Source organism: Acromyrmex echinatior, chromosome 17, assembly GCF_024713525.1.
Source record: "Acromyrmex echinatior isolate Ae372 chromosome 17, ASM2471352v2, whole genome shotgun sequence".
In the NCBI taxonomy this organism is placed as follows: domain Eukaryota; kingdom Metazoa; phylum Arthropoda; class Insecta; order Hymenoptera; family Formicidae; genus Acromyrmex; species Acromyrmex echinatior.
Genome location: NC_141868.1, coordinates 2,352,095 through 2,374,745, shown reverse-complemented (window position 1 = coordinate 2,374,745; position 22,651 = coordinate 2,352,095). Strand labels below are relative to the sequence as shown.

Here is a 22,651-nt window from a genome sequence, read left to right as displayed (position 1 = left end):
ATAAATATTCATACACATGTATAATCATATGTGGAATATGTCCACACGTATTCTTATATTCATACATCCCTCCTTTTTTTGTAAAATTACTTTTTAATGTAATATAAATAATAATTATAGTAATATAAATAATAATTATAGTAATGTGAAAACATTAAAAATAATTAAAAGAATAATTTTCACACTATTTGTTTTAAAAAAAATCAAGTTTGAAGAAATATAAGAAAAATTACTTATGTATAATTATATATTAAATTCAAGTTAAGATATTAAAAAAATTACCGTGATAAATTTGTATTATCACATAATATGTATTATATGTATATGGTATAGTTAATGAATATATTAAATATACACGCGTAATAAATTGAAGTATAATTAATATCCCAAGCAGTTTAAAATCTACATTTAAAAAACGTTAATTGAAATGTTTTTATGTTGTATAAAAATGTTAAATTATTTTTAACGTTAATATTAATGTTAAATACACGTTTATTAACTCGTAATAGAAAAACATATTTTTTGTGATATTAAAAAAACACAAATCTTTGGTACACACTATATAATAGTTTTTTGTTATTTTAGTTTTAAAATTTTCAATTATATATGAGAAATTGCATACTTGAACTTAACATAAATATACAATAATTAGCTTACGTAAATAAAAAATAAGATTGTAAAATTATTCTAAATAATTACAGTATTTAAAAATTAGAAAAAAGTTCTAAGATCATCAGGATCTATATGTTTCAATTTTTCAAGATTGAATGATACCCTTTTTTAACATTTATTAAATAGTTTAATAAACATATTAAATTTTAAACGTTTATTTTACAGTTTATATCTATTAAACATATTTTGAAAATGCTGCGTTACTTGGGATACTGTGTATATACACACACACACACACATACACACACACACACACACACACACACACACGCAATTTATAATGCAAAATAATGGGAAGCATAAAGATTTTTGTGCATGTAAATTTACATAAATGAATAAAAACATATATCTTGATCAGTGAGTCAGCTTAAAACATCATTATCTCTTGCAGAGATCGAACTAAATATTTTATCGAGACGCTCATATCCTGGACTCATCACTTACGTTTTTATATGCAACCATAGGTAAGTTGTTTATATCATGTATATATATATATATACATATATATATATATATATATATATATATATATCTGTATTATAATGTAGATGTTAATATAGGCATATGATGTCAATGTGTACGATTTTTGGAAGCTTCGCATCTGATCATATTGAATTCTTATATATGATTCTGTTTTTTATAGTTAAACTTTCTGCATTTTCAACTTTTTCTTCTCTTCAACGTTTAATTGTACTATTGTCTTTTTTATTTTAAGTACGAAAATTTACGCAGCATAAATGAGAAGCTACAATTTGTATTGAATCAAAAATACGAAAGTTATTTTAGTTCAATCTGAATGTAAAATTTCACACTTTAATGTAATGTAATCCAACAGCTGTAAAAAATTCAAATCTTATAAAAAAAAAACTTATTTGCGTGTTTCCAATAATAATAAATTCTATTCGATTTCTGTAATTAATCTGCCATCATATTTTGCTACTACATTTTATTATAATTCTATTATAATTCTAGTCTATTGACTCGATCTTGTCATTATTTTTTTTTATAATAACTCATGGTTTATTTATAATTTAAAAAAAGACTAATCGAATACTCTTTTATTTTTACAATAATCTAATCTTACAAAATTAAAAAAACACAATCTTATCTCATACATGCGGAAATCCGGATAGCAGATCTAAGTGCGCAATAACAAGGCTACGTATAAAAACAAGGATCAGTTGCGCAGCCCGTTGTATACAAGATAAAAATTCATCGAAGACCACGGAAGGAGTAAATCGTAGCAAATCTCGCCACTTTTGTCGTAGGCGCACCCCACCCGGAGTGAAAAGACGACAGTGTCGGATTCCTGGTGGAACCAGTCGCGAACGTTCCGTCCATATTTGGGATACACTTTTTTTACGCGACAAAGCACGTCGCGACCGCGCAACGGTCGCGACGTCCCACACACTCCTTGAAGAATGCAGTCATATGATTCATCCGGAATTGTTTTTTTTTTTTTAAGACGGTTCTAACGGTTTGCTATTCGAATATAATCGCGATCCATTGATGCGCACCGGCGAATCATTCCAGTGTCGTAAAAAAAGAATGAAATTTGCATAGCATATATATAATATATTTAAAGATTATTTAAATCGGTAACAAATTATGCGTAAAATCGTCCATCATAAGCCGAGCAATTTCATTTTTATTGAAATTTTCGGGAAAGACATTGGAAGAATTAATATCTCCCGGGAAAAACTTTATATATAATTTTATATATAATTATATATGTAATTATATATAATTAAGTATGTAAAATTATATATAATTACATATATAGGATTTTTCCGAGGCAATAAATTCGTAAATCGCAGAGACTAAATAAGAACAAAATTCCAGAATATTATAAAGTTAATAACTAAAAAGATGTGTAAAAATATAGATCTCAAAATTATTATTGTCATTTAATTGACACTCGTTACAATGACAAATTTTAATCGATATTTAAATTCAGGTGCGGCATTTAAAAAATCAACGATAAATGTATCAGCAGCACTTTTCGCAATTATAGTTATATTATAAAACAAAGAAAGAATTTTTAAAGAATAAAAATAGAAAATACAAAAAAAAATGAGACAAATGGACCAACATGTGTCGCGGGAGCAGCCGCCGAGTTAATCGAGAACAGTTTGGCGAATGCATATGGCGGTACAGTGTCGACAACGTTCAACGGTTCAAACGGGCCAATCAGCGCGAGGCGGCGCCGCCGGCGAGCCAATGAGATGCTCGCGCCGGCGACGGCTCGTTCGACTTCGGCAACGTTCGGTCGTCCTCGGCGACTCGAATACTGCACAAAGACACCGCGCGATAAAAGCAGCGTACGAAGCGACCGGTTTGGTATACATACACGACGACTCGGTTCGTTCTGTCCCGTCGCGTCGGCGTCGTATTTGGTGCATCTGGTTTTATTCGCGTGCGAACGAGTTTACGTCCGTGATTCGTGAATCGACAGGCCCGTCATCGAATCGGACTTGGAGAGTCGAGAGAGCTGCAGCGTTTCTTATTTCGCGAGAGAAGGATAAAGAGAAGGAAGCAGGTAAATATTTTCCCTTCGCCCTTTTTCCGACGCAAACAAAGAGACGCCTCCGACCTTCGCGCCACGATTTATTGAAGCGACGCAATGCGTCGGCACGTCTTTCTGGAGAGTTGATCTGTGAGCATAATTAGGATATTGTTTCTCGTCTATCGCTTTTTCATATTTGAGACGGTGAGGTTTTGTGATGCAGTTACTGCTTCTTTTCGGATTATGTAAACAACAAACGGCGGTTATTAATGGCTTTTGAGCGATGATGACAGGAAATCATGGCGGAACGTTTGTAAATAAAAAGTGTTAGGCCTTTGTTTATTTTTATCGAGGTAGGAATTGGAATATACCAGGCTGATGTAAAATTCATTGATTTGTTTGTAAGGTATCTTTAATTTTTAGCGTATAGACTTGTGTTTTACATTATTATTGTAGTTATTGTAGTTATTTATTTAGTAAATTCGTTATGGACAAAGGAATTTATAGGGTGTTTCAAATATCGTTTGCCTTTTCATTTAACCAATTCATTATTAGTTGATTTAAATAATGATAAATTGACGGTATAATTGACTTAATTCTAAGTGATTTGACATTTTTTTCCACTGCTTTCTTGGTCTATAACTGGGTGATTATTATATTTTTCAAAGTGTTTTTTGGTGCTTTAAAAAATCTGAAAAAATTCGGTACACTTTCAACATTCAATATATGCATAATTTTACAATTATATGAAACGTTTTCACTTTTTTTGTATGTGTCTGAGTTTGAGATAGAATAATTCAAAATTGAAAATTCGGGATCTTTAAAGCTTCAGTTGGACCAAGAAAGAGTCAATTAATTAAATAATTGAAGCCAAATATTTAAACAATTACAATTTGAAATAGGACTTATGAGAGAATAACTTTAATTAAGTTTGAAGAATTCCTATTTTCAATCCAAGTAGATCTTAAAATATTTAATATTTATATATTGACTGTTATGATTAATTAAACTGTTTGGTCTACATGTAAGAAATTAATTTTTTTTTTAAGGTTAAGATATATATAAGTATATATATTTTTTCTCAATTCTTGTTTAGGTGCTTTTCAACAAAAGACATAGATGATGCAGTTTAACATGGTGAATCATTTCATTCTTATTGCCTTTCAATGTTAAACAAAGATTAAATGACTGTGTTGCATTGTATCTCTTTTGCTGGAAATATAGTTTTAAGATTTTGGAAAAAACTGTTTTTTTTTCCAAAATTTTCTATGGATTATCTCGGTCCTTCTTTTGTTAAGGATAGCAAAATTCATTGGAAAAATTTATATGTTCGTAAAATATTTGCCATATTTGCTTCTTTCTGAAAAGAAAATAATTTTAGTTTTTTTTCTATAATTTGAAAAAAGCGATTTTTTTAGAATTATCGCTGAAAACCATTAATTTTAAAAAGATATTTTTAATGCGAAGGAGCATGTTCAAGTAAATAATGATAGTCACTATATATAGATGTCGCTATATAATCTATCTTGACCGTCTTATAAGACCTGTTCCTTTTCTATACCACATAGCTGAACTTCTCTTTCTCTTGCACAGTTCACCTTTCTCCTTTTTCTTTTCACATTGGAGAGAAGGAGACAAAAGATGGACTGTGCAAGAAGTTCAGTGCTGAAGTATGGAAAGAAGACACATACCTTAACGTCCTTAATAATTATCTTATATACCATGTTATATACACTGAACTGTCCAAGCAGAACAAGTCACGATAACATCGTTAGTCATAATGACATTAAAATAAATCAGAAATGAAAAATGACTTTTAATAATCATTTTGAAGTTATTTTTTCACATCATTTTGATATCATAATGACTCGTTCTGCTTGAGTACATTCTGCATCGCATAAAATAATAAAAATAATAAAAAAGGATGCTTCTATCATTTTGAATCACAAAATATAAATAAAAAAGCGATACTCCAGTTTAGTTTAGATTCATATCAATGTGAGACTATATTTGATTGAGATGAAAAAGAAAACATATTTGTGTAATAACATTTGTAATAATATTTCTTTTTATTGCTCTACGAGTGTAGTTATAGTTTTAATTACATTAAAATAATAAAGATCATTATGTGTAAGTCGCATGAAGATTTTATACTAATAATAACAAAATGCTAAAATTTGTACATATTATTCAGCATTAAACAGATTTACTGTAAGTAATAATATCTTGCATTATTAAAAAAAATTTTTTAATTAATACGTACAAGTTTAACGTAAAGCAAATCGATGATATCACGGCTGCAAATCTTCTTTTCCTGTTTAAGATTCAGAAGAACTAATCAATAATACATAATAGGTCTTTCTTTTTATAAGCTGCGCTTTCTGCAGTTCCATTTATAAATTTCCTCTTTCTCTTTATTTCTCCGAAAATTCTCGGGACGCTTATTTTTGAACTGAGAAAGTGTAATATAATCTAAAAGAATAGTAGATATTCCAATGATGCCAGGAGTCATATTTGTAATTGAAAAGCATAAAGTCTTATCCTAGGAATATAGAACAGATTCGTGTTTGTTCTATATACTTACTTTCCCTCGTACATCCAATGTTCTCATTTCCGGTTCATTTGAATATATATTTATCTAATATTTTTGTTGCAGAGATAACGCTATGGCCACCGTAACGGAGTCGCCCGTTTCCAATGAATGTGAGTAACAATCTTTTTCTTGCGCACAAATCTGGATAATAGTGTCTGATCGATTTCTATTTATGGAAATTTCTCAAAATTTCAAAAGTAATTATATTATACATTTTATTTTTTCCAAAATAAAGTACATTTGTTCTAGAAACTTGAAAGTATGTTTATGAATTTTTAGAGATTTTTTAAACCACTTCAAATACATGAAAAAGTGATCGAACGCGAATTATTCAGGTTTATACGGATAAGAGACTAATTTTCATTGTACTGAAGGGTTAAAGATATGTAAAATAATATTAAGCGATCGATAGACGTATGATAGTACATATATTATCCTATATATTCAACAAATATTGATTAATGAAGTCACAAATATACTCAAAAACTTGAATCGTACATTATTGTCAAAAAACGTACATTATTTTTGGAAAATTCGTTTATTCACTAGAATTGATTTATGATTTATTACTAATAATTAAATCGTGTACAAGGTATCCCATTTTAATTGCTGCAGGCAATGGAAAGATAAATATGGAAGGTAAATGGAAAACCATGTTAAACAAAAGTTGTTTGGTCTAAAGAAGGATAAATAATGGCAAAATGAAATTTTCAAAAAAAAAAGATTTTATGATCATATGATAGTTATGATTGTTTTTTTTAAATGGCATTACAAAATCATTAACGCACGTGCGTCCCGAAACAAGGAGTTTTTTAATCTCTGTCACATACATACGAGGACAACAAAGTAACAATTGTATAGTACCAGAGAGTTATACAATGTTATCTAACACTCTGGTTTATCTTAAACGGTCAATAACCCATGATACCCCTTGACTCGTAATGGACGGATCTCTCATATACACATAATGAGATAAAGTTAATACTCGTTAGTTTATGTCGATTCTTAATCCTTTGGTGCGTCCCTTGTTTTTTGAATGATACGCTCGACATGCATATGAGTGCGTGTCCCTTGGACAATATATCAGGACAAAGTTCGACAATTAGAGAGGAGAACCAAGGCGCCCGGACGATTCGGCGCCGTGCCGGAGAACACACCCTAAACGCTGCAGAGACCGGCGAGACCGGCAGGCGGCATACGGACAAGAGGTCAGAGCCCCCGGACCCCGATGGCCGCGTCCTCGTGGTTAGCGAGTAAGAATGAGCGCTGTGGAGGAAGAAGTTGCTGTGAGCCTGCATCAGACGGCTGACAACGGCAGTGGTGCACGTCGGGGACCCATCGCCTCCGTGGCTCTCAACTTGGAGTCGCTAATCGTGGAGTGCGAAAGAAACGCAACCTGAAAGGAGGTTTGAAGGGACTCGATCCTTTCGCAGCTATTCCCTTTATGTGAAAGATTGACATGAGTTTATTGTACAAGTTGAATTGAACAACATAAAATAAACATGAAAGTGATTATGTTTCTGAAGTTTCAATTTTTGAAGTAATAATAATAATATAAAGAAAGTAAAGAGCATATAAGAATCAGTTTCAAAAATATATGAAAAACAAAATAATTTATTAAATTACAGTATAATTATAAGTAAGCTATAAACTCGGTAACATTATATGTTTCAGCTTCTTCGAGTCATCTTCAGATATTCGAATAAATGCAGTAGTGAAATAAGAAATGAACAAAAAAACGCAGAAGTAGAGAAGTGTCATAAAGCAGAGTTAGATATAACACAATGAAAAATTTATAGACACAAATTGCTCGATTGAAAGACGGATTATTGGAAATTTTCTGATATCCGAAATGGCCATACACTTATCCTTTGATAAGATGCTCGTCACAATGACATAATAGTCAGCGTAATTATATTGTAAATGTAACTTTAAAAAACTGAGCTGTCAAAAGAAATAAAAAGTATCAAATGGTCGGTCAAGAATTAAAAATTGAAGTGTATAACTGTTACGGCAGACAAAAACACTGTCTTAAATTAGGAAGTAATAATAATAATAATAATAATAACAACAATAATAATAATAATCTTTATTGCTAGTTAATAAAAGAGAAGAGAAAAAATGAGAGAAATATTTCTTCAATATTATTGTTATACTTACTCTTGAATCAAACACTTTCCGATTAATCTAACGAAGAAAGCCATGAAAGGGAGAGATTATTGAATGGGATTCACAGTGAGAGAGAGAATTTCGTCCTTGACACGAGTTTTTATTGGGAAGAAACCAATGAGAGGGATAACTCGCGACGATAAAACTGATTTTTTCTTCAATTCTTTTGCTTGTTTTTTCTCGTTATTGCCATTTGGATGTTATTAAACTGTAACCATCGAATCCAATTTATTACACGGAGCTTATTGGATTAAGATTACTCCGACGTTCATAACAAATACATCTTTTTTGTGATTGCAGTACTTAAAACTTTAGTGTAATTTTTTGTTGCCAAAGTAAGTCACGAAAATTATCTTCAAGCGTATATGACTATTATTATCTTTGTTTTGAATTATGAAAATGTGAAGATAAAGGACAAAAGATGTTGTGAAAGAATTCTAAAGAAGAATAAAGTTTTGAGGAAGAAAGAATCTTGAGAGCTTCTCAAAGCTTTGATTCCCAAATCTTATAATTGAATCAACGCGTAGAGAAAGAGGACGAGACTAATCCTTTTCGAAAATAAGTTTTTCTTCTCATTGATCTTGAAATGGTTGGATTTTCAGTGCAAATAGAGCACTTATCCTAGGCTCTTCTAAGACTTAAAGAAGACTTTGAAAATGAATAAGGACATTAGTTCAAAACTCGCAAAATTCAAGATTGAAAAAAATGAAATGCTGCATCCTTCAGAATGTAGAAGCTTTTTTCATGAAATTTTCGAATGGTTAATGGACTAAACTTGAAAAGCTTATTAAAATATCTAGAAGAGATATTTTAATAGTCAGTGTTTTAGCTCGCTGCTTTCGAAATTGTTTAGTATAAATTACATTTTGTTTAACATAATGAGAGAGCATTTAAGATAAATAAAGTAAATAGTAGAGCGCACTATAAAATTTTTTTTATTTTAAGTGAAGAAAAGGTATAAATCTAAATGAAAAAAATTTTAATTTTTCATTTAATAGGTAAACGAATCAGGAATCAGGGATTATTAAATATCATATTTAAATTCTCTTAAAAATAATTTTGTCAGTTTTTTCATTGAAACTAAAACTAAACAATTTTTTATTAATACTGAAAAATTAGATAATTATCATTCATCCCCTTTTCTGCACTCATCGATTTAATTAATCTTGAATCTCCAGATATAATATGAAAATTAAGCTACATTATTAGATTAACATAAACTAATAATTATGTTATAATAATTATATATTATAATTAATATTTTTATTGTGTATAATTATTGTACATATATGTATATACATAGAATCGATATAATTATATATTATATTAATAATATTAAAACTTAATTTATTATACGTATAAAAATATTTTATATTAGAATATATATTTTTTCCAATTTCTTGTTTTATTAAATCTGCATTAAAAATTTAATTTAATACATAGTCAGAAGTTCGTTAAATAAACACATTATTTTTGGGCATATCATTATTTTTTTATTGTATGTTTTTGTAACTAGGATCAGATTATTTAAACTCCATATCACAATAGGATTGATTCAATGCAGATTTTATCTTTAATAAGAGCATTGAAAAAACTTGGGCAATTTTTTTCGATAATCAATCTTATCGAAGATAAAACTTGCATTGAATCAATTCTATTGTGATATGGAGTTTAAATAATTTAATCCTAGTTATCTCGAGCGATAAACTTCTACTAGGAACCTATTAGAACATTGACAGTTATTAACTTTTGCCTTCATCTTCACCGACTCGATTTCTAAATCGAGCCATTTGACAATAAAGATGCGTTAAGTCAATGAAATTATCGCCTTTTGTGCAAAACAATTAATTGGAGGATTCAGCAGTTAACTGAAGGATAAGAACCGTAATACGTAAAAAAAGATTTTTCTTTGTTTATCGCTCTAATATAAATCTGACCATGACTTCGGTCGTCATTCATCATGAAAATTTCATTCTTCATTGATTTCCACGGGTAATCGACTCGCTGGTGTTTTCTCGACTGCATCACAACGTGCGAGTTCCAACAAAGCAGTGCCTTCGATCGTCTATCCAGTGGAAAATTTTACACAAAGCGCGATCATTACATGGCCCATATTTTCTAGTCGCTCTGTCGCGACATTCTGTCCTATCTTAAGGATGTGAATAACGATTCCAATTTTATTCTCGCAAATCTGAGTTCAAAAAAAGGAATTTAAAGAAAGAAACATATCTGGTAGTTTCAAAATTAAATCAAGAACTCCACACAGATTTCCAGAGTCTTAGGTTGGTGTTCTGTTTTGAATATAAGTTCTTATATTCAAGACAGTTTCAAGACAGGTTTCAGATATCATAGTCATAAATTAATCATAGAGACATATTAGCATTTTAAGACGATCTTGTAATAAGAACGGACTATGAATAGCGGTTTTAGAATTTGCAGATCTAATAGATTCAAAGATTCAAGAATTTCAAGATGTCGAAATACTCAACAATCTAATACGAGCTAGTCACTAGAAATATCAAACAGTCATTATTGATCGTTTCTATCTTTTAGATTAATATTATGTTTTTGTATAAAAAATATAAGATTTTAAATTATTTTGATTTTTTAATAATTATATTCTTTATATATTATAAATATTTGAATTTCATCATTTTCTTTTTTTTTTTTTTTTTTGCATAATTTATTCTCTTACAAATCCTTTTAGTAAGACATGTTGGTACTACTATAGTTAATTGAAGATACGAAGATGGGAGGAAAACGTGAGAGAGCAAAATCAATTCGAATCCACCGTGGTACTTTGCGAAGTTCCGTGCTACTCATGTGGACTTTATTCAAGCGGATTTTTTCTTCAATCGTTTTGAAAATTGAAGCCAGTTCTTCGTTAGAATGGCGACGGTAGATCGGAGGATTCTAGAGAATGGTACATCTCCAATGAGTCGGGATGATTCGGAAAGAGGGGAAAAGAATGGGAAATAGACAGATGGTATTTTACGCTTGCACATAGGCTTTCGCATGCGTGCCTAGCGACTGGCTCCAAGCTATACCGAGTGTCCAGAAAAAAAAAATAGCAGGATCTTTAAGTCGAATCTTTCACGAACGTAGAATTTCCGAAGAACAAATACATCTTAACATCCTGGAATCTTGAGAATCCGAAATTCTCAATATCCAAGCACATTGGATTTTTGAGACATACAAAAGTCATTCAAAAATCTCAACTTCCAAGTATCTCAGACTCCTGAAAAAGTTTCTTTAGGTACAATTGCATAAAAGATATCTACGTAACGAGCCTCGAAAGAAGAATCTCAACGTCCAAAAGCTCACAAAATATCTAAACTCCAAAGTACCCTCAATTAAGTTACCCATTTTAATTCCACGACTTCGACCATCCCTCTGTTTGACGTTTTTTCCCCTCTTGCGCATCCATTAAGTCCTCTCTCACGTCTAACGCGGTCTTCTTGCGGAACACCCCGTATAGCCAATAACATCCCTCTGTCGGCTGTTCTAGTAGTAGTGGCGATAGCAGGTTGAAGTTGGTTAGTTGGAAGGGTAGCTTGTCGTCGGGTAGGCTGCTGGTTGCATGATGCGGGGAAAAGCGAGGAAAAGAGGAGGAGAAGGAAAAGGAGGAGGAGGAGAGTGGTCGAATATTGAGCGACGCCGGGCGTCGCGGCGCAGTGTGCGGGCCAGTCGCCCTCCAGCCACCGCCCCAGTTACGACTTGAGCGACATTTCCGGCGTGCCTAACTCTTCTCTTTTCTGGTCTAGTCCTCTTCATCTCGTCCTTCCAGCCACCCGCGACTCAGTCTCGCGCGCTCGATCCCATCGTCGAGATCACCTGTCCCGAGACACCCTTCGCGAAACAACCCCCTCGTACGAATCGAAACGACAATATGCTGATCGGTCTCGTGCGCGACTCGGTGCTCCAGTGCTTCTGTCACAGCTGCAAGGCCCCGTTGGGCGTCGTAGGTGAGTGAGTCCCTGTCGCATGAGGCCCACTACTCCTATCTACCACTGCCTTCTATCACTGCCTTCCTTCCGGTTCTCCAAGATTCATAAAGATTGGCTACCAAAACGCTTTTAATACTCAATCCTGAAGTATTTGAAAATCAATCTGCTGATTTTTTATGATTTTTTATTACCTTGGGTGATCATAATTCTCAATGACCTTAATAATGTCTTCGAACAGTGGGAGAAATATAGACTTTGTTTTTTTTAATTCTAAGGCTCTAGCTTAAAGAAATGAAAAATATTATAATTTGTGGTAGAGATTTCGGCACTGGTTTGTCACAAAGCTTTCTCAGGGTGGAGCTCTACAAAAGTAGTCCTTCATAAGACATCTGTAGTTGTAATCTGTCCTTTGCAAAAGATTTTAAAATTGTTTTAAAGTTTCATGAATATATTATATATTTTCTTATTTCTGAATAATTCTTCGAAAAGCGGTTTTATGATGGTCTTCTCGGCAAAGCCAATCTTTATGCTGCAATTTATTTTTTTTTGTATAAGATTAAGTCGTGGATTCGTCGGTTTTTTAGGAAGTTTATCTACTAGAGTATGGATAATGGTTCTTCACAGAACAATCATGAATTAATTTATTGAGCCAAACTTGCTCAGATAACTTTTATTGATATTATTTATAGAATAAAGTACTGAGTACAGTTCGTTGCTTTTCAGAGACAGCTTTCATCTTTGTTAAAACTTTTTATAAATAAATTTCGAAGTTAAACACTATTATAAACTTTATTTATGGTCTTAAAGCGCATTCCTTTTTCCTTAGATTTAAATGATATTGCTTTCTTCACGAATTTTCGTAGGATTTTCTTGATGGATTTTGTATTTTTTTTTTATACATTGCCTCTTCTTAAATTCTTTAGAACAAAAACTTAATACTAAATATCTTTTACAATTACTTTAAATTTTGGATGATTAAAGAGTATAAAATTTAGGAGTCGGAAACCGGAAGGAAGTAAATGTGATCTTTAAACGCCAACTACTGGACATATTCTCAGAAAAAATTCCTAACACATACACACAAATTATTCTATTTTATCTTACCTTATCCTTAGAGAACAAATTTACCAAATGAGAGTCAAATGGAAATACATGCGACCGTTTTTTATCGAAAGGAAATATTCGCGGAAAAATATACTTTGATCTCTCGGATTTATTAAATTGCGAATCAAAATTAGTATTATTTTTATTATACATTCTATAAATATTTTGTTTAATTAATACAATTTAATTGTATGCTATATTTATTTATTTTTAGTTATACTTACTTTTTATATCATTTTTCGCTTCATTAATGTTTTATATGTATTATTGATTTTTTCAAAGTTCTCTTGTTTATTTAATATTCTTACTAATCATTCTGAGATTATTTTATGTAGTTCATTTTATTATTCAATTTTGCTTTGCTATGTGTATAATTATTCTTGATTTCGATACAGAGAAGGAATTTATTCAACTTCGTTGAATTTACATCAATTTTTTCGAAGAAGAAATTATGCTTTTTCGTGCCCTCTGCACGCGAAGAGCACTGTCCTTACCGCAGTGCACGACGGTCGACATCACGGTGGTATCGTGACATTATCCTGGGGCACCTGCAGTTCGATCAATTTCTCAGACCGTCCGAATCGATACTTACGGTCTACCATTTTTCTCTACGGGGTGTCGCGAAACATCACCGGTCCTTTATAAAAATCAAGATATGTAATTATTTGTTGATATGACTTTTAAGATAATAAAATGATTTCTCTGAAAAAAAAGTCGACTTCATAGGCATGAAAAAAAAAACTTTAGAAATAGATATTTTACATACTTGAAATAAATTATGAAACAAGTTATTTTCAGTGACGTAAAGTATTTTGTAAATAGCTAGTTATTTAAAAAATTTTTTTGGCTTTCAATTTTATCGAATTTATTACACTTGCTTGATTCGACAAATTAATATAAGACGTTCTTATCTTACAGATACCACAAGAAAAATAGCATTTATAAATATTATTATTTTATAAATAAATTAATGTTGCATTTTTATAATATTTTTCAATATATTTATATCAATAGGCAATATAGCTACCGCCTGGATTACTTATTTGTTATTAATAACGTTGACACTAACATTAAGAAATAAACGATCTTTTTTTTATAATTTTTTTTTTATTTTTGAAGAATTATTGATGAATTACCTTCGATGCAGCGATATATGGAACGCCAATGCGGCAACTGTTGATTAACTGATTTTTTTGTTAACCACTTTAATTAAATATCCCGGATTTTTCCATGCTGATACGCACGTGCTCGGTTCGCCGAAACGATCAGGGTGCGGTCCAACATGGCTACGCGAAACGGTCGCATCGATTTCCCGATAATTAACCCATTGGGACACCAATCGATCTCTCAGCCGAGCAATGACATGCACGGTGCTAATTTCGTCCTCTTTATAGCTCCTTTGTTTCTAAAATACTTATGCTTTGATTGAAATACGAGTGAAATTTTTATGCCATGCGAAACACGATCCATAGACGTTTCCTTTCCTTTCGTTTTATGATTAATGCGTCATAAAACCTTCATAAATTTTACACAATCAACATTTGCATTGAAAATAAGAGATAAAGAGGCGAGTAAAATCGATATTTGTCATATTTGTGGTATGTCGAATTACCGTAAAAATGGATTACGACTTTTAAAAGTCTATAATTGCGGCGTTTTGCTCAAATAGTATCTTATACGATAATAATTGCATGAACGAGTGAGATGGTCTCTCAGTGGGTCAAAGCGCAATTCCGGCTCTATTCCTTCCTTCTTTCTCATTAATCTCTCTCGAAAACTCTTCGAGTTCTTTGACCGTGTCTGAATTTCCGAAGCGGGACAGAGGAGGAATAATGCGCCGTTTAAGAAGCCGAGCGGCAAGGGTAAGCCGCGGACCAAGCAGCCGAAAAAGGTGAAGTTCATCAGTGAGTATCTGGATAATTGAGCGAGTTTTGGATGACGTCAAAGAAACGCATCTATATATCCGATTCCGATCGAATCGCATCGATTTCCTTAGAGAATCCTAGGACCTTTTTCGCTAAACATTCCAGAGAAAAATTCCAAGATCGATTTGAAAAAAATTGTATGTGTTATCGATTATTATTATTATTATTATTATTGAAGATATATATACATTTTTTTATTACGAGAAATTAACTTTCTAAATCTGCAAAAAGGTTTCTCTGGGATGTTTTATTTACGAGAAATTTTATTTCCGTTTTTAATTACATAGCTGTGTTGATGAAGATTTGATTGATGATACAAAAAGGGAAATGCATTAGGGAACGTCTTATTTTCTTCTTTTTTTTTTGGTCAAGTTCCTTCCTTGTACTTTAATTTTATCTACGTGATCTACGTGATCGCGTTATGCACCTGCGCCGTGTAGTTTATTCGCGTAATATATGAAAATTCCTACGTCTGAGAATTAAAAGGGAGCACCTTTGCTGTGTTAAAGATCGGTGCAATGCCCTCGGCAAGAATGGTCGCGTCAATGTGTCGCCGTTGAATTATAAATCGAACGCGGGGAACATTTGCAAACTTATATTGTGCAGTACTACCTGGAGATGTACGGTGATATCGACAACTTATAGTAATGACACAGCAATTCTATCTAATACGCTATCCCGATCTACCAAGTAAAGAAAAATATATATTGGGAACGCGAAGTCAAAACTTCATTCAATTATAAAATAATATTATGATATTAAAATATGATAAAATAATCATAAACGACGTCAATCAAACATTCGTTTGAATGTCAATAATTTATACTTTACCCATACTTGAGACACATGGCGAAAAGATGGAGCAAAGAAAAGAGGCAATATAACGAATTACGATTCACTTTTCATAATTGAATAATTACTGGAATTCTTAAAAATTGCCATGGCAAGGAAATTAATGCAACACGCTATGATATACCGTAATTACGGTACCGTTGGCAACGGCAAGGTGAACGATGCGAGATGAGGAGGGAGGTAGAGGAGGTGCGTGCGACGACGCTAGACGTCGCGGCGCCTACGGACGATCGTTCCCTCTGATCGATCTCTCTTTGTCGCGCCGCTCTTCTGAGTCATGCTTCCGCAACCAGCCGGCGCCGGAAATCATGAAATTGCGAATCTCGAGCCAATGAGACTGTTGCACCGAGACGTGGCGTCGATACCAATCATTTGAAGATTTGAGTATCATATCTGAAAGTCCTAACATACAAAAAGTGCTTTTCAGCATTCAAGGAACAAAGTGTAATACAGTGAACTTTTATATATCCTTGTTGTTTGCCAATGTTAACAAGTAAATGAAATGATTCACTATGTTACACCGTAGCATCTGTGTCTTTTGCTCAAAAGCATCTAAAATTAGAAAATATCGATCTTACGAGCATCTAAGTATGTTCGGATATTTTTATCACCATGACAGAGAAATTCTATTTTAAGATAAACCAAACATTATTATATTTCTATTACTTGTAATTATAGTGTTATTATTAATAACTATATAATTGTATGTACACTGTGTTATCTGTCTTTTGTTGAAAAATTTATTATGTTATCTGTCTTTTGCTTAATTGTCCATTAGATCATTAAATTGAATTACATTGAACTTACACTGAAGAAGATTCAAGATTGAAACGTTTGAAAAATTATATTGATGCATGGACGATTATATTTAAATAAAATCAAACTCATCAACACCAAGTGTCGGCTCTTATTGACACTTCCCATTTATTGATTTTGTTAGAGCCTATAATCTCTCAACCATTAATAATTATATAATAATAATTAATGGTATTAATTATTAAATGGCATGCCTTACTGAAAATATATAATAATATTACCTTTTATCTTTCGATATATAAGATTATTATGTTATACTGAATACTCGTTACATTGCACCGATGGAAATTTTACAGCGACCGAGATTCGATGCCAGGAAAAATCCAAGGGTGGGCTGTGCTATGAAGTGATCCTGGCAGAGCCGACGGTGCCTAAGAGAGCGCCCTCGCCGCCGCAGCCGAGTCCGACGCAGCAGACCGCGATTGAGGACAAGTTGAAGGCCGCCGAGGAGCGAAGACTATCCATCGAGGCGCACAAGCTCGCCGCCCTTGCTGCCAAGCTCAGCAAGATTGAGGAGGCATCCCGCAAGAAGGATGAACTCAGTGCGGCTTTTATCGCTGCCACTCGCGAGTCATTGGACGCGAAAATGAATAACACGGAGGAGAAGCGGGAGGCCCACATCGCTGAGCTGAAGAACAAGTTGAAGGATCATGTGAGTAGAGTCGCATGAGATCTTTTTTATTTGTCTTTTTAATTGATTATTTTTTATATAGTTGTCGATAATTAATTGTCGTTTATTAAACTTCGCTTGATTGCGTAGATAATTAAACTATTCAACAAGCTTTCAGATGACTGTTGTAATATTTAATTTGATTTTCCGTTGCAGTTGGAGAGTGTTGAGAAGACTCGCTTAAGTCTCGAACAACAAACTGAGGAAGTGCGATGCGCCGTCGAGGAGAAACTGAAGACTGCCGCGGCTCAGCGTGATGAAAATATTAAGAGGATGTTGGATCGTCTCAAAGAACATGTTAGTATCTGAAATGAACAATATTATAAACGTGAGGATTAGATAAATAAATTATAAGATGCAGAGTCCAGGGTTTTATTATATGAAGAATTTAATTTTTTTTATTCATAATTATTTAATACACAATATTTTTTATTTACATAAGATTCGTTATATTTGAAGTGATTGAAGCAACAATGAAACGCTTCTAAATTTGTATTTGCAACTACCATGGTTTTTTTCTTTTCTACAAGGCTGCTATTTTGTTTTGCATATTTTACAATAATAGGCAAAAGGCCATATAGGTAGATAATAGACTCGACAAGAATAGAATAAGTTATTGATTCAGCGCCCTGTTTGTAGGAAGAGCAAGTCGCTCGCGTACGTCAAGGTATGTCAGAGCGCGTGCAGCAGTTGGAGTCCCAAATCCAGGGCAAGTTGGAGCAGGCACGCGAACGTCGTGAGACTATCGAGCGCGAGCAGAAAGAGAAGCTGCGCAATCATGTAAGTTTCCGGCCGAATGTAGCTCTCGAAGTTGATGTGGTAGCTTTAGGCAGTACGTTTCTATCAGGTTGTTACGAAACATCGTCGGTTTCCAGATCGATATGAAAAAATTAAATTAGTTTGTGGTTATATAAAGTTGTACGAAACTTTATGTATTTCAATTTTTTTCATTTAGTTGATATTTTTTAAATTTAAGACTTTCGAAAAAATTGAATAGATCGAAGATTCAAATCACCAAAATTTCAAAATTAAATAAAATGTATTTTAAAAATTCATGAATTAAAGAAATATAAAATCAGTAAAATTACATGCAAAATATAATCTTAAAACTTAAATAATTTTAAATAATTTCTAAATTCCTGAAATGTCGATGTATTTAATATAAATGAAAGTTTTCCGACAAATGATGGAATGATTGCAAAAAAAAGCGACGAAGAATTGCGTAACAACCTAAAATTTTTAAAGCATTGTATTCCCGAGCTTTTGAAAAATAGAAAGAAAATAACAAAAAAGCGAATCGGATTACCTCGGATTGCCCCGAGGTTTTTCTGCGTAAGAAAGCACTGATCGAACGTAGGCGTTTGTGCGATGGTGGTTTAGAACACGGTGAAGATAGCGAAAATGCGTCAGATGGCGGCGCGCGAGCTCCTGATGAAAAAGTGCGAGTTCGACAAGAGGGTGTCGACCGCGGAGATGAATCGGCAGCGAGAGATCCAGCGTCGCGTGCAGGCGATTCGCCGCCACCATGTAATTTCGTTCCCACACGCATTTTTAACCGCAATCGCACCCCTGCAGACAATTTGTCGTACGATCTATATAAATCGATGCTTGCGATAAGAAAGATTGCTAGAACGATTTCTAAGAATGATTTCGCTGATTTCCTAATTTTGGTTTCTTATTTAATTATATTTATTAATTTATTAGTAATATATTGATTTATCATTTAACCATGTTATTATTATTATTATTATTAACTTTATTGAGTGCACTGTTAACATAATACATTAGATAGAATTACAGTATTATTATATACAAATAGATATACAATATTATTTGGTATCACGTATCAGTTACACTACAATAGACTGGGCGACAGCTGAGCAGCTAATTTGAAACCGTACCTATATATTAAAATAAGTGAATTATAAAAATTAAATTCAAAATTAATATTACAATTACATAAATACGCAAATTACCGAAGAACACTAAAGAAAGAAAACGTTATAACAATTAATAAAAACAATGAATATTATAATTACAATGAATATTATAATTACATAAATACACAAATTACTGTAAGAATATTGAGGTAGAAAGAAACGTTATAACATAACATACTCGTAGAGAACAACTAGAAGAATTGCATGGAACAGTTGATCTGACATTAAAATTTTGACACAATGTGTTGAATAATTTCAGAATGAAATACAGGAAGCCGCGGTAGAGAGCGTAAAGCACATGGTATATTATTATAAAATTTCACTGCGTATAGGAGAAGGCGCTCTGAAATTTAGATTTGTGATGAATAGGACATGAGAGTTGATATTGCTGACGAGTATCAGGCAGAGCATCTGAATGAGAGTCAATATTAAAACGGATTAGCTCACGAAGATATCTAGGAGTATTGGTGCGAAGAACATTATAAATCAAGCAACATAAATGAACTGTGAAACATTGAAAAATATTCAGCCAACCAGTTGAAAACAAGGAGTAATATAATTGTACTTTCTAACATCATAAGAAAAACGAAGACAGGAATTTTGGATTAATTATATTTTATTAATTGTATTAGAAGAAGAAAGAAGTAACATGCGTCCAGAGAAATCATAAGGTCCAGAGGAAGTAAGTCTTATATTAGGTGTTGGAATTAATTCGTAGCGTTTTACAAGTGATGGGAAGTACTTTCATTAATGTATTTTTTAATGCTCATGTGAAATAAATAACATTCTTTCATTAAAAACGCTACGAATTAATTCCAACACCTAATAGTTTTAAGTATATTATATACACTAAAAAAAATATATGTAATTTTATATGGAAATTACATGTTTATGGCTGAAAAATTACTTAAATTACATAAATATAATTGGAAATTTACTGTAAATTGTATAATAAATTTCCAATCATATTTCGGTAATTTTCTGATCATAGTCATGTAATTTCCATGTAAAATTACATGCATTTTTTTCAGTGTAGGTCGATCATATTAATTAGAGAAAAATGAAATTTATTCGAAGTGACAGATTGAGTATGAAAAAAGTGATTAATGACAGAACTGGAACATGAGGAAGAGGGAAAGGATTATAAGAAATAATTATTTAAACTGTTAGGATTAAGGAGATGTTGATCTCAGTCACACTGTGAAAACTCAAAACTTCGTATGCGAGACTACAGGCTATCAACAGTCGATGACGAAAAAGGCAGATTGATTGCTTTAGTGAAGTCTTCAAGGGCGACACAACAGTTTTCAAAACCAACGATCTTCTCCATCAATGAAATTCTACAGGCTCCGACCTCTTGCTTTCCACACGATAGCCGAGTCTATAGCCGAGCTCACATCATTAGATGAGACAACAGCATCCTCGAGACCACGTAATCTTGAAGAGAGAGCCTCCAGTCTATTGTCAAGATCCACCATCGAATTGAATCTAACCTCTATAGATTCAAGTCTAGTTTCCAGCAAGTCAAGCTCAAGTGCCAGGTCAGCCAGATCAGCGAGCGCATGCACAACATTGATAATGCTTGTAGAACATCCATCAGCAGCATTCTTAACACTCATAGAACCACGGTTAGTGAAAGGAGGAGTATTACGCAAAAAACACCACAAAAAGAACATAAACAGCTGCGTGATAAAGATCGCTTAGAACTTGGAACAAACAGTTCGATCCGAAACTCCAAGCTTGCTTTGTTGTGAGAGAACATCATAGCAAAATAAAGTGATAGGATTAAGATGAAGGATAATAAAATTTACACGTCGTTTAAAAATTAAGAAAAGAATAATAATACAACCGTTAATTAACTTGAAATGTATAGGTAAAGACAAAGAAATAAAGCAAAGCAATTTTATGTATCTTATGTATTATAGTTAATTTGAATAAAATTAACTTTATCAATAAATCGTAATGCAACCACTGCCGAATGCGGCTTAAAATGCGTCGAATAGTGCCGCCAAAGCTGCCCCCCCCCCCCAGAGAACAGATGCAGTCTTAAATAGTCATGACAAAACAGCCACAGAGCAGCAGGCCAAATGATTATCCAATGACAAAGAATGTAGTAAAGCAATCAAACAGATGCAGAAGCAAACTTGAAAAGCTGGATGCAGGCAGATGGATGAAATCGCCACTAGACTAGACACTAAGACATTTCTCCAAAGAAATTTCCAATATAATGTTGCCAGAAAATCAGATGGAAGAAGAGAGCAAATAGTAAATACGTGCGAGGACGTCTGAATACGTCTGAATAGGACGATAGCTCGCAAGCGACTCCCCTATATTAAATAATATGGTAAAAGCATAAAAATATTTAGTAAATTAAAATTTTTATATAATTGTCATAAAAGCTTCAGAAATTGAAACTTTTATTAAATATCATAATGATAATAGCTTTCCTAGTGAAATTAAAATCAGATATTATATATAAATTATAATGATTGAATATATTTAATTCGCAGATATTATTTTAGAAATATTGTTTTAGAGATATTATTTTAAAGGTATTATTTCAATCGTTATTTGTTCAGTCGTTAAAATTTAAGTCGGAAATTAAATTGTAAATATTGATCATATTTAATCTATATTATTTTAAAGTTTATTAAATAATATTTATTTCTTTATTAAATAATATTTATTTTTATTGAGATATTTTCCAATAAATATGAACGAATGAAAATATAAAAAATAACTTGTTTTGCATTTGTATTTATATATTTGATTTCATATATTATATATTTTCATATTTTATTTTTGAATTTGTATACATGCTATATACATAAACAGAGATTTTAGAATTGTGGTTAATTAAAATTAATATGACAAAGTCAAATAGTACGACAAATTGTAATGCGTGGGTTGCATTGAATTACGTATCAATTATTTCCCCAGTTTTGTATACCTTCTTCCCTTCCACCGTCGCGACAAATAGCTTGTTATATTTTATATAGGATCACGAAGCCATCGATAGTTGCGTTTGTAAAAGGAATGTTGTTGTCGTGCTTTCGCTGTATTATGTTGCAACCTTCGTTTCATATCAGTTATCTTTCTTTCAGCATGTAATCGTGCTCATTTATAACTCATACTTAATCGTTTTATGTACAGGATGTGCCGCAGAAAGCTAAAATTTTGGTGCTAAAATTTTTTTATCCGTCATGTAATTTATACGAAGGTTTAATTAATTACAATTAAATTCATTATCTGCAATAAATTCAGTATCAATTAGTTTAAAATTAACGATCATGTAATATCAAAATGACTAGACGTTCAGAGAAATTCCAAAAACTTCTTCGACCCATCCTGTGTAAACCACTCGTGACTCGTCAGCTTGTTAGAAAGCATGGCGTACTTTTTGACCTCTGTCTTTAATAGGATCGCATCAGAGAATATTATTTTAATTCTGTAAATC

At 32.4% G+C, this 22,651-nt stretch overlaps 1 protein-coding gene across 6 annotated transcripts in view; it reads left to right on the top strand.

Moving 5' to 3' along the window:
* Positions 1 to 22,651, top strand: part of stai (stathmin) — a 28,248-nt gene that overhangs the window by 1,065 nt on the left and 4,532 nt on the right. Inside the window, exons 3-8 of one of the 6 annotated variants that reach the window (XM_011066083.2) lie at positions 1,064 to 1,136; positions 5,835 to 5,881; positions 16,881 to 17,236; positions 17,411 to 17,551; positions 17,894 to 18,034; positions 18,635 to 18,781. In XM_011066083.2, the coding sequence (XP_011064385.1) occupies positions 5,845 to 5,881; positions 16,881 to 17,236; positions 17,411 to 17,551; positions 17,894 to 18,034; positions 18,635 to 18,781 (822 nt within the window). In that variant the 5' untranslated portion in view covers positions 1,064 to 1,136; positions 5,835 to 5,844. Of the gene's footprint in view, positions 1 to 1,063; positions 1,137 to 2,992; positions 3,212 to 5,834; positions 5,882 to 11,617; positions 11,906 to 14,805; positions 14,896 to 16,880; positions 17,237 to 17,410; positions 17,552 to 17,893; positions 18,035 to 18,634; positions 18,782 to 22,651 lie in introns of those variants that run through there. The other 5 variants (XM_011066082.2, XM_011066081.2, XM_087415163.1 and 2 more) reach the window with 5 other exon arrangements.